Genomic DNA, 12,692 nt, shown 5'->3' with positions numbered 1-12,692 from the left:
AGTGTTGGTGCTGAGATTTAAAGCCCTAAACGGCCTCGGTCCTGTTTCCTGAAGGAGCGTCTCCACCCCCATCGTTCAACCCGGAAACTGAGATGCAGCGCCGAGGGCCTTCTGGTGGTTCCCTCATTGCGAGAAGTGAGGCTACAGGGAACCAGACAGAGGGCCTTCTCGGTAGTGGTGCCTGCCCTGTGGAACGCCCTCCCATCAGATGTCAAAGAGATAAACAATTACCTGACATTCAGAAGACATCTTAAGGCAGCCCTGTTCAGGGAAGTTTTTAATATGTAACGCTGTACTGTTTTTAACACTTGATTGCGAGCCGCCCAGAGTGGCTGGGGAAACTCAGCCAGATGGGCGGGGTATAAATAATAAATTATTATTATTAAGTTTCTCATTTTTCCAGTCTTAAGCTCAGTCTTAAGCACATCTGTGACTTCCTCATGAAACTCATCAACGTTGTAGGTCAAATTTCTCCTAGTATGCATTTTGGCATGCAATTTCCCCCGATGCACACAAAGCAACTTCCCATAATATATAGAATTTTTGTAGGATACAATTCACTAATGTGTGAATGTAAGCACATTTTGGCTGGTGAACTGCGCTGCAAAATTCAGAGAAGGTTGAATGTTGAAGGATAGCCGTGTTTCAGTTCCTGCATCGTTTTTAGAAAAGGTGAATTTTGATGGGTTTTGCCTTTAAATGCTAACTGAATTGAGTTTCTCCCCATCCTACCCCCACCCTCACTCCACAGGTCCTTGGGCTTGGCAGAACTTGCACCTTGACATTTTTGTGCAATTCTCCCTTCAAATGTCTGTCTCCTCACAGGCCAACTTGTCCACCCTTCCTCCTAAACATTGACACTCTTTTGTTAATGTGTCAGCCTTTTCGTTAGCTAGCGGCATTGTTTAATGAGCGGCTTCCGTTAAAGCCTAACCCAGGAACGCGGTTCCTGAAGCCTGTTGTGCATTCAACACAGGGGCAGCTGAAGAGATATCAAATTCCAACCTGACACTCTTGAGCTGTGGATTTTGCATGTCAATGTTGCTCATGTGTGAGCTGGTTTAAGGAGGTTTGTTTCTGCAGAGTGCCCACTTGAACAGCATATTAGGAGGTGTGGGAATGGAAGTTTGCAAGCAAAGCTAAAAAGATTCCAGAAGGGTGAGATGAAGCCCACTGCTGCACTTTCGCAAGGTGGGAAAAGCCTTGCAAAAACGTCGAAACAAGCTATTTTTTTGGAGAGGGGGAGACTGAAGGAGCGCAGGAAGCTGCCGGCACGCACACACTCACCACCCGGAATATTGTTCCGCTGACAAAAAGAGCACAACCGCCGAACAAATATTGCCTAAGAAGCTCACACAAAAACAAAGTCATTTATTCTTCTCATTGCAGAAAATAAATACCAGTGCATACTCCATATGCTTTTCCTATAAAAGCACTTCTACAAAAAATGTCACTGAACTGCGTACAACAGTACAACTTTTTTTTTTCTTTTTTGGCTTGTCAGATGCGAACTTTATACAGTAGCTTTTTTATATATTAAAAAAAAGATAAAAGAATCGTATGTACTTAACCCTTCAAAGCACTTGCAAGCAAGCTGATTCGGGGAGGAAAGGAATGTGAACACGTAGGAACCGTGACCCTTTTCTCCGAGTGTGTGTGTGTGTGTTTATGTGTGTGTGCGCGCAAGCACATTTGTACCCTTAGAGCTCCATTTCCCAGGAAGTTCTCCTGCGTGAACCTCATTGAAATGACCAGGAGAGGCAGGAGACGGAGCATGCTGTTGCTCCAGCCCACGACTGCCATTTCCGTGTCCTCTGACTCCCACAGGGCGCAAGGCTACAGTTTTCGCTTACAGGTAAACAAGGATAACCTGTTCTATGGGAACAGGCCCTGCGGGTCTCTCACCAGGAGAATCCCACTCCTGGGGAGTCATTGCCCAGGGGGATAGGGCTTCTCTTTCAAAACAACGCGGTTGCCCCCCCTGGTCACCCAAACCCTCAAGAGACGCAGGGTGCTATCCTGCACAGGCCCCCAGTGCATTTCAAGGAGGCTCAAGAACTTCTCAAAAAGGACCGTGTCCTTAACCAACAGTGCAGCTAAACGTAACAGACTAGATTTTTGTTCTTTTTCTCCCCAATAAAAGTCTTTTTGCAAAAAAAGAAGAAAAAAGTTCTGGAAATTTCATCTACTAAATTTAAATCATGGGGAAGGGAAGCAACTAAACAAAGTGGGTTCCATTGAAGGACAAAGTTTAAGCCACGATGCTTCACAGCTCGGTTTTCTGTGTAGATGTCCAGTTTGGCCCCTGAAAATATTTTTCTTCTCCTCCTCCTCCTCCTCCTCCTCGCCTTCCAAGGTAGCAGTCAGTCATCCAGGCCTATATTCCTGAAAAGGTACGACATGGACTCCCCGTTGTGGATTCTGCGGATGGCCTCCGAAAGGATCATGCTGATGTCCACAGTCTTAATTTTGGGGCACTGGAGCTTTTGGATCTCGTGAGGGATTGTGTTGGTGACCACAACCTGGGAAGAGAGGCAAAGAGAGTGAGGAGGGAGGTTGGAAATTAAGAAGGCGGCAGGAAGAGTCGCAGCCGCAAACACCTTGGGATCACTTCTAAACAAAGCTGCAAAAGAGAGAGTGGTGCATCTTCCTTGCAGCTTGTTGCTGGCAGTTCAAAAGCACACCAGTGCAAGCAGATAAATGGGTACCACTCCAGCAGGAAGGTAAACAGCGTTTCCGTGTGCTCTGGTTTCCGTCACGGTGTTCTGTTGCGCCAGAAGCAGTTTAGTCATGCTGGCCACATGACCCAGAAAGCTGTCTGCGGGCAAACGCCAGCTCCCTCAACCTGAAAGCGAGATGAGCGCCACACCTCATAGTCGACTTTGACTGGACTTAACCGTCCAGGAGTCCTTCACCTTTACCTTTTTAGTACTGGATTTAAAATTAGAAACAGGAAAGTTTTTCAGCTGATCCCATTTTGCTTCGTGTTGGGAGTCAATCAAATCTTTATTACGGTCATAGGCCAGCATACGTACAGTCATTTAAAATGATGAGGCCGGAGGAACATTGCCCGGCTGTGAGCGTGAAGAACGCTCCCTGCAAGGCCCTTCCCACCTGGCCTAGGGGGCAAGGCCCACACTCACCAGCCCTACTGAAGAGGCTCCTCATGAGGCCAGAGGAACATCGCCTGGCTAATGTTTTATTGATTTAATATGCTGTAAACCGCTTTGAGATTTTTATTAAATGTATAAAGCGGTATAGAAATTTTATAAACAAATAAAATCTGCAGGACGTTTTGGAAAGCTAAAAATTATTAAAACAGGAGGTATATATAGGACTTGCCGATCAGAAGGTCAGCGGTTCGAATCCCCGCAACGGGGTGAGCTCCCAGTGCTCGGTCCCTGCTCCTGCCAACCTAGCAGTTCGAAAGCACGTCAAAGCGCAAGTAGATAAATAGGTACTGCTCCGGCGGGAAGGTAAACAGCGTTTCCATGCACTGCTCTGGTTCGCCAGAAGTGGCTTAGTCATGCTGGCCACATGACCCGGAAGCTGTACGCCGGCTCCCTTGGCCAGTAAAGCGAGATGAGCGCTGCAACCCCAGAGTCGGCCACCACTGGACCTAATGGTCAGGGGTCCCTTTACCTTTATATATAAAAGACTATAAGAATTGTGTTGGGAGTAAGGAAGGAAGAGGAGGGGCCAGAGAGACCATGTGAGATGCTGAATAGACTTGGACCAGGGTGACCTGTGTTCAAATCCCCTACTCAGCCACTGTGACCTTACAGCAGCCACACTCAGCCAGAACTATGTCTTGGGCATCTTGTAGGACTTAACAGCTTCCTTCTGGCCCCATCTGATCCGAGCAGCCGGCTGGACCTGGGTTCCTGGCCCCTCTAGTCCAGCATCCTGTTCTCAGAGTGGCCAAGCAGACGCCCGTGGAAAACCCACAAGTAGCATCCAAGCACAAGAGCATCTCTTCCTCCTGTGGCTTCCAGCAGCTGATATTCGGAAGCATCGCTGCCTCTTGGCTGTGGAGGGAAAGCGCAGTAATCCTGGCTACAAGCCACAATACCCCTTATTCCTCCAGGAATTTGTCTTAATGCTCTTTTTAAAAATAAAAATAAAAAACTGGAACTTTATTTACAACATAACCCCCCCCACACACACACCCCAATACAGAAATCCACCCTCATTAAATGTGAACATAACATACAGTGAGCATAACATACAACAATACAAACCAGCAAATAAAAGACTTCCTTTATCCTGTATCTGGCCTCCTTATTAACTTCTTATAAGCTGTTTCCTTTATGAATAATTATTAAGGTTTTTCTAATTAGAACTTAAATATCCACAAAGTCTCCTGCAGACATTAATCAAAACAAGTCCACATATGTATTTTAGGGCACTGTTTTGTGAAGTATTCTCTGCATTTCCCCCATGCTTTTTGAAACTCTTGTCTAGTGTGATCTCTAATTGCCTCTGTTAATCTAGCCAGTTCAATATACTCTAACAGTTTGTCTTGCCTTTCCTTTTTTGTTGGCACAGTTTCTTTTTTCCAGTTTTTAGCAATTAATGCTCTTAATGCTCTTTTGAAGTCATCCAAGATGGTAGCCGCCACTACTTCTTCCTGTGGCAGCACGTTCCAAAGGTTAACTATGTGCTGACCTTTAAGGGCAGGATGCAAGAATCAGAAGTCTGAACAGGGGAGCAGCTGCTGAATCAGCAGCCAGGGCCTAAGCCCACGCATTTCCAGGCAGGTCTGTGTAGCCACAGATTGTGCTTGCTACAGAACACCTGAAGGCCCAGCAAGGAAGAGCATCATGGCTGGAGCAGGGTGAGGAAATGGGTTTTTTAGGTCTCTGGAAAAAAGTCTGATGGCTTTGCTAGACCTCGTTTCCATTTATTTCCAGTAGGTTCCCCAACCTTTCCATTGTTCTTATCATTACTTATTAAATGTGTATACAGCCCTTCATCCGTAGACCTCAGGGCGGCTCACAATAATCTATAGATCTCGGCTGGTTCTATCAGTATACTTTTATTGGTGGTTTTTAAGTTCCCTTGATGCTCCTTTTTTGCTCTCTCTGTGTGTAAATTGGCTTAAAAATGCTAAATTCTGCCATTTTCAGAGGGGCACAAAAATGCCCTTCCTGCATCCAATTCACCACCTCACTTGCGCGAGACAAATGTCGGCAGTTTTTTCTAAGGCCCGCAGCTTTGGAAGCTCCCTGCAAGATCCCCTCACACTGTCATTGTCGCAACCAAGGGCTGTTGTCTCAAGCGCCTCATTCCACACTAAACGCGAAAGTCCCCCCACACTGTTCCCAGGAAAAAAATATGGGTAGTTTTAGGAGCTTTGTGGCTACAGAATCCAAGTCAGACCCTCTCGATCTACGGCTCATCCAGTTTGCAAAGTTAGCATCTGTAGGCACACACTGCCATTTTGGGGAAAACGAGCCCATTCTGCTAGCTTACCTCATCGATTGCAGACTCCTCTATCAACCGGGGGGCATCCGAGGAAAGGAGGCCATGAGTGGCCATGACAAAAATCTTGTAGGCGCCTCTCTCTTTGAGCGTCTCGGCAGCAGCCAGGAAGCTGTCTACGTCATCTATTATGTCGTCCTGGCCAAGAGGACATGAGAAGAGGATTATCAGTGTTGCCTCAACGAGGCCGCCGGAGGGAAGTGGAAGGCCTCTAGAGCCACTTAGGGAGGAACCATTTTTTAAGGGCCAGATTTCCTTCTGGGCAATATTCCGGGGGCCACATGCCACTGGTGGGTGGGGCCAGAAGGAAGTGGGTGGGGCAATAATTCCAAACTTTTTTCTGTCCCCTACCCCAGTGGCAAAGCTGTATGCTCCAGCACCAGGGGCAGAGAGCAGGCGGGGGTGTCACTAGCGCGCGTCCCGTGGGGTGTGGCGTGCGTCCTGGGGGCGTGGCACATGACATGTGTCAGAGGGACAGCCACAATGGTACCCCCCTCCCTGATGGTGCCAGGGGCAATGCGCTCCCCCCATTCCTCCGCCAGTGCCCTACCCCGATGCCCCAAGTGTGAAACAGGGAGAGAGGGAACATATAACTGATTTATCAAACATCACTTGGTTGCAAAAAAAAAACCCAACAAAAAACAACAACCCTTAAAGTGTTTTAGGAAAAGACATTATAAGAGTTTACAACCGTGCTTTAAAACCTTCAAAAGTTGCAGTACTAAAACAGATTAAAATTACTCCGGCTTTCTAAACGTTTGGCCAGGGTTGTCTAATCAAGAAAGATTTTAGCAGGCACCAACAAAGAGTGCAGAGAAGCTGCCCGCTTGATATCAATAGGCAGGGAGTTCCCAAGTGTAGGTACTGCCACACAAAATGATTTGATTTCTTACCAATGTGGAACGGGCATTATGTGGCACCTGCAGCAGTGCCAATTCCGCAGAATGAAGCAGTGGATTGGCTACAGGTAGGTTAAGGCGATCTAATAGGTAAACTGGTCCCAAGTTGTTAAGGGCTAGGTGTACTAGATGCTAGATGCAACACCACGAACTTTTTTCCCATTTCAAAGCATGATTTTTGTGCTGATCTCACTTCTGTCTGTCCACCTGTCCAAATGTGCCTCTTAGCATTCCAAACTGCCCATTCAGACTCCTCACCCTTACTAACTAGCATCACAAATGGAAAACAGCCTTTACAGCTCTGTGGCTCCAGTCTATGTCCCTGCCATTGCTGCAGGATGCTCTCACTGGATCCCTTATGAATAAAAAGCTTGCCCTTGTAGAATATTTACCCTGCTACTCACTGGTTTTGCCCAAACCACAAGGACTTAAGAGCAGCCTTGTTCAAAGATTTGAATCTCCCAGTAGGGAGATCGATTGGATATTTAACTTTTAATCTGGGGCAGGTCCACCTACACCTCTGAAAAGTGGCCTGTTTTGTCTTGAGCGACAATTTTAAGGAGAAAGTTTGTAGGGATGGAAAGTGTAAATTCTTCAGGGAAGCAACCCCTTATCTGACAAAACATTTGGTCTTAATAATTATTTTAACTGTGGAATGTATTTTATTCTGTTTGATGTATTTTATTTTTTGCAATGGCTTTGGCTAAACAAAGAAAGAATATATTTGTATATTGCAAAGCATTTCCAGCGATAACAGCTGCCGGGTCCCAAATGACAAACCACTGTAGGCAATTTCTCTAACCAAGCAGGTCACAGCAAGACGTAGCGGGGATATATGCATTCCCACAGGCCCGAAGTGTTTTGATTTTGCTTAATGAGGTACATAATGGATTTGCTTTTCACACTTGCAAACGTGATAATGGAAACAGACAGAGCACTCAGCCTTCCCCAATCTGGCAAACGCAATGTATTTTTTGGACTACAACTCCCATCAGCCCCAGCTAGCAAGGCCAATAGTCAGGGATGATGAGAAGCGTGGTCCAAAACATCTGGAAGACCCAGGCCTCAACTGCACAGGTTATTTATTCCTATCACCAGATATACTCTAATCTCTCCCTACAAGCATCTTAAAAGTCCACCCTTCCTAGGAAAACTAAATCCTCCAGCCAACGCACAAATCTTTCAACAGCTGTTACGCTGGATTATTCCGCAGCCTCTCCATTCCCACGCGGCAAGGGATATGAAGGTTGCCTCTGTCAGTAAAAGCAGCCATCACTGGAGTTTGTTATCTGATGCAAGAACTGGATGAGCAACTCGGCTAATAACCACAGGGGTGGAGAATAATCATTAGCCACTTTAATGTTGTTGAAAACGTGTTAACTTTAAACAAACCGGAAGACTGGACAGGAGACGAAAGATTAAGTTAAATGAAGAAGAAAAAGAAGAGCTCGCTTGCTTGTTAAAAGGAAACACTAGTTTCCTCCCACTACTGGAAGCCTTTTATTCTGAATCAGGAACGCCGATGGAATGGGAATCAATGGCTGGAATTTCAGCTTCCTATTAAAAGCCGGGGAAGCGCTCCCTTTAATTCAGAGCAGTCTGGTGTGCTCACGAGGAGCAGCTCTTTAGTCTCGGCAGCCAAACCTGATAAATGTGACCCAGATTTACTCAGCGGCACCAATTACCTCCAAGCAGGAGACACAGTAAGGCAAGAGGCCATTTAAAAACTCCAGCGCAAAAGCAGCACAGTATTAGCATAGGCTGCGAGCCATGAAGCCGAGTGGCACGCTCAGCTTCAGATTGCTGGATTTCCTTGCGAAATGCAGATGCCACAAATCACAGTCATCGTGTATTCGTATCGAAAGCCCTTAACAAGCTGGGACCACTTTACTTTCGAGCTCGCCTTTCCCTCCCCCCATGTGCCCACTCGACTGCTTCGATCAGCGGAATTGGCACTACTACAGGTGCCAAAACGTATAATAATAATAATTTAATAATAATTTATTATTTATATCCCACCCATCTGGCTGGGTTTCCCCAGCCACTTAGGATCACTGCCAATCAAGACCTCACCCTCCTTAAATTTCTCCCAAAGGGAAAAAGTACACACTAAAAACCTCCATTGGTGTGAGTTTGGGCCATGGACAGAAGCAATAATTATGGATTTGGGTCCCAATTCCCCCTGGAAGAATATATAAGGCCCATTAGGACAAGGGTGGCCAAACTTTGCCCTCCAGCTGTTTTGGGACTACAGTGGTGCCCCGCAAGACGAAATTAATTCGTTACGCAATTTTTGCCGTCTAGCGAATTTTTCTTCTTGCGAAGCACGGTTTAAACGGTTTAACAAAGTCGCAAGACGTTTTTGTCTTGCGAAGCAAGCCCATAGGGGAATTCGTCTTGCGAGGCAAATCGCGAATGAAAAAACCTTTCGTCTAGCGAGTTTTTTGTCTTGCGAGGCATTCGTCTTGCGGGGCACCACTGTACAACTCGCATCATGCTTGACCACTGATCCTGTTAACTAGGGATGCAGCCACACCACATGAATGACACATCCCAGCAGCTGAGAAATGCTCCCCAAAGTATCTGTGAGCCAGCAAGGACGACTGACTAGAATTGCATTCCCCACTCCTGGTTTGAGAGAACAGAATAGTACAGAAACTGGGGTTCTTGGGAAGATCTAGGGCAGCCTGGGAATTTAGCGTCTCCTGTAATCACTATCAGCTGCTTGATGAGTTATAGCCCTTATCTTGAGGCTGGCATTAGAGTTCCCAAAAACACCCGCCCATTCTTAATTGGCAATATTCTGCAGCTGGGCCCGTCCCAGGCTTTCATCTCCAGACTAGTTCTAGGGAGTCTGGCTTGTCTGCCCATGCATTCGGTTGTGGAATAACATGTGGGCTGTCTCCATGAAAAAGGGTCCGAAACATTTTTTACTTCCTTGTTTGCTGCCCTCGTCTTCCTCTCCTGCTAACTGCAGCTGCCTGGTTTTCAAACCGTGTTGTGTCGGGGAGGGGAGTTGAGGTTGGTAGGAAAGGGATATTGTAACTTTAGCTAGTCAAGTCTTTCTTATTTTCAGTGCGTGCTGGTTCTGTAATTCAAACGTTCCTGAACTTTTACAATCTGTCTTACTTCTTGGAAATCATATTTTTTTGCACTGTGTTCCAGTATCAACTCTGCTGTCTCTTATTAGTTGAAATAAATCTTGCTGCTATAAGGGCCTGTGTGGCATAGTGGTTAGAGTGCTGGACTAGGACCTGGGAGACCAGGGTTCGAATCACCACTCAGCTGTGAAAGCTCACTGGGTGACCTTGGGCCATAGCTGTCAACTTTCCCCTTTTCTTGCGAGGAATCCTATTCAGAATAAGGGAATTTCCCTTTAAAAAAGGGAAACGTTGACAGCTATGCCTTGGGGCCAGCCACTCACTTTCAGCCCTAATGAGTGAGGGTTGCTGTAAGGATAAAATGGGGGGGGATGCTTAAGCCACCTTGAGCTCCTTGGTAGAAAAGTGGGGTGTAGATGCAAATAATAATAATAATAATAATAATAATAATAATAATAATAGGTGTGAATTATCAGATTCAAATTACAAGAAAGGAGATTCCAACTAAACATCAGGAGGATCTTTCTGACAGTAAGAGCTGTTCGACAGTGGAATAGACTCCTTTGTTGTTGTTTTTTAAATGATATTTATTGAAACACAAGAATTTTTTTAAAAAATTACACAAAAAAGACAAAATTACAAAAAAGAAAAAAAATAATAGAAACACAAAAAGAAAAAAACAACAAAACAATTTTTTCCAAATTCTCCACATTTCATTACCTTCTTTCCCTGACCTCCTCCCCCTCCCATCTCTTGTTTCTTGATTAGTAGTTGTCCCAGCAAATCCTTTCCATAGTTCATAATATTTTATCATTATGTTATCTTACTCTAATCTCATTTTATCTTTTAAGAACAAGCTTAAAGTTTAAAACTCAAATCTTTTTTTTTATCAATTTCTCAAAACCAACCCTTTTACCAGATTCTTTAAATATTTTAACCAGAGCCAATTAATTTCATTTCAGCATTTTCCCAACATTCATAAAACTTTTTGGAATGGACTCCTTTGGAAGGTAATGGACTCCCCTCCCTTAGAGGTTTTTAAGCAGAGGTTGGCTAGCCATCTGTTGTGGTTGCTTTAGGTGGGGGTTGTTCTAGATGACCCTTGGGGTCCCTTTCCAACTCTACAATCCTGATTCTAGGTCAGCTTGGATCACTAAGGCTACAGACACAGAGTTCCCCTCCCCTCCTGCTTTTCTACTGGGGGACTGCAGGTGTTGCCGAAATCCCTGGAAGGCAGGTTCCTGAACGTGGACCCCTGCTGCCTCGTAAGTCAGTAGATGGTGGCAGTATACCGTGGACCAGGTTTTTATTTTTTTAATTGATTTGGGGGACACACAAACACATCCGCATCTTGACAGCATCTTTCCATGTGACGTTCTCAAACACTAAAAGGCAATTCAGAATCTACAGGTTGCTGCAGTAAGGCAGCTACATACCACGATGATGGCTATCCTTCCGCCCACATCTCCAACAACCGTGATGGGAGGTTTCTCTTTTGGAATCAACACTGGTTAAAAAGGGGAGAAAGAAAGGAGTCTTATAATGTTGCAGTAGACCTCCTGCCTTTTAGCATTCCTCTTAGTTACAGGGTGTTCTCTCGGTAGATGCTTTCCCCACTCATCGTGACTCCAGCCAACCAGGCCAGGTTCCACTTCCTACTGACAGCAACGACCCCTGCTGGTCACGCCAAAAGCTGTCCTTGCTGATACCAACAAGCCCTACAGCAAAACCATTAGGGGGGAGGGAGAGAGAGAGAGAGAGAGAGAGAGAGAGAGAGAGAACACAAAAGGCCTTATGGAATCACAAGCTCCATAAAGCAAGTGCCACCCCTGATTGTGTTTAGCAGGGGTGGGAGTCCTGTGGTCCTCCGCCTATTGGCAGACTCCCAGCACGCAGGGCCTGAAGGCTCAGGGATGAGAGGAGCCAGGGATCCGGCAGGATCTGCAAGGCCAGGAGCACCCTATATGTCAGGGGTCAGCAAACTTTTTCAGCAGGGGGCTGGTCCACTGTCTCTCAGACCTTGGGGGGGCTGGACTATATTTTTTTGGGGGGGAGGATGAACGTATTCCTATGCCCCACAAATAACGCAGAGATGCATTTTAAATAAAAGGACACATTCTACTCATGTAAAAACACCAGGCAGGCCACACAAACAACCCAGAGATGCATTTTAAATAAAAACACACTGTTACTCATATAAAAACATGTGATTCCTGAACCGTCCACAGGCTGGATTTAGAAGGCGATTGGGCCAGATCCGGCCCCCAGGCCTTAGTTTGCCTACCCGTACTATACATGGAGCATCTTAAAATAGCTATCACTGTGACAGACAGGGTATCTGAGGAGGCAGGAAGGGCCCTCCGGTAAGACCTGTCCAGTCTGAATGGAGACACGTGACTTCCCCGTTGCAAGAATCCCCACCATAGGAAGCCAAGACATCCACTGTCAAGGACAGAGGATTTCACCACCACCACCAGCACCAAAATGCAACACAACCTATTTTCCCCATAAGAATGAATGACAGGCTTTCACTAGCATGGGAGGTCACAAGAGATGCTCAGGGGCACAGTGAGGATGGGCTACACCAGGTAAAAGGTAAAGGACCCTTGGACAGTTAAGTCCAGTCAAAGGCGACTATGGGGTTGCTGCGCTCATCTCGCTTTCAGGCTGAGGAAGCTGGCGTTTGTCTGCAGACAGCTTTCCGGGTCATGGGGCCAGCAGGACTAAACCGCTTCTGGCGCAACAGAACACCGTGACAAGTGCCAGAATGCATGGAAATGCCATTTATCTACCTGCCACAGTGGTACCTATTTATCTACTTGCACTGGCGTGCTTTCGAACTGCTAGGTTGGCAGGAGCTGGGACAGAGCAACGGGAGCTCACACCCCGTCACGGGGATTTGAACCGCCGACATTCTGATCGGCAAGCCCAAGAGGCTCAGTGGTTTAGACCACAGTGCCACCGGTGTCCCTCCTTGCTAGTCTAGTGGCACTTGGGAGAGCGTTGTTTGCTTGTATCTGCTTGCCCTCTAGTCATGCAAGAGGGGGCACTGAGTTTTACTCATAAGTTCATTGCAGTTTTTTCACAGTTTTGAGCAAAAGGATTGGGAGGGGCGGGCAGGAATCAAAAGCACATTTCAACCGGCTGCAATACAAATGTACCCTGTTTTGTGGCACACCACACTAAGAGACACAAGAGGGCTTGGGCA

General features: G+C 46.2%; 1 protein-coding gene across 5 annotated transcripts in view; it reads right to left on the bottom strand.

Moving 5' to 3' along the window:
- Positions 1–1,351: 1,351 nt before the first annotated feature.
- Positions 1,352–12,692, bottom strand: part of PRPSAP2 (phosphoribosyl pyrophosphate synthetase associated protein 2) — a 36,998-nt gene continuing 25,657 nt past the window's right edge. For all 5 annotated transcript variants that reach the window (XM_083474506.1, XM_083474505.1, XM_083474503.1 and 2 more), the window contains 3 exons: positions 10,921–10,991; positions 5,476–5,622; positions 1,352–2,522 (listed from right to left, as the gene is read on the bottom strand). In XM_083474506.1, coding sequence (XP_083330632.1) covers positions 2,364–2,522; positions 5,476–5,622; positions 10,921–10,991 — 377 coding nt within the window. In that variant the 3' untranslated portion in view covers positions 1,352–2,363. The remainder of the gene's footprint in view (positions 2,523–5,475; positions 5,623–10,920; positions 10,992–12,692) is intronic.

Source organism: Podarcis liolepis (genome assembly GCF_965112155.1).
Source record: "Podarcis liolepis genome assembly, chromosome: 14".
NCBI lineage: Eukaryota > Metazoa > Chordata > Lepidosauria > Squamata > Lacertidae > Podarcis > Podarcis liolepis.
Note: the sequence above shows the minus strand (reverse complement) of the source record. Positions and strands in the feature narration are given on the sequence as shown.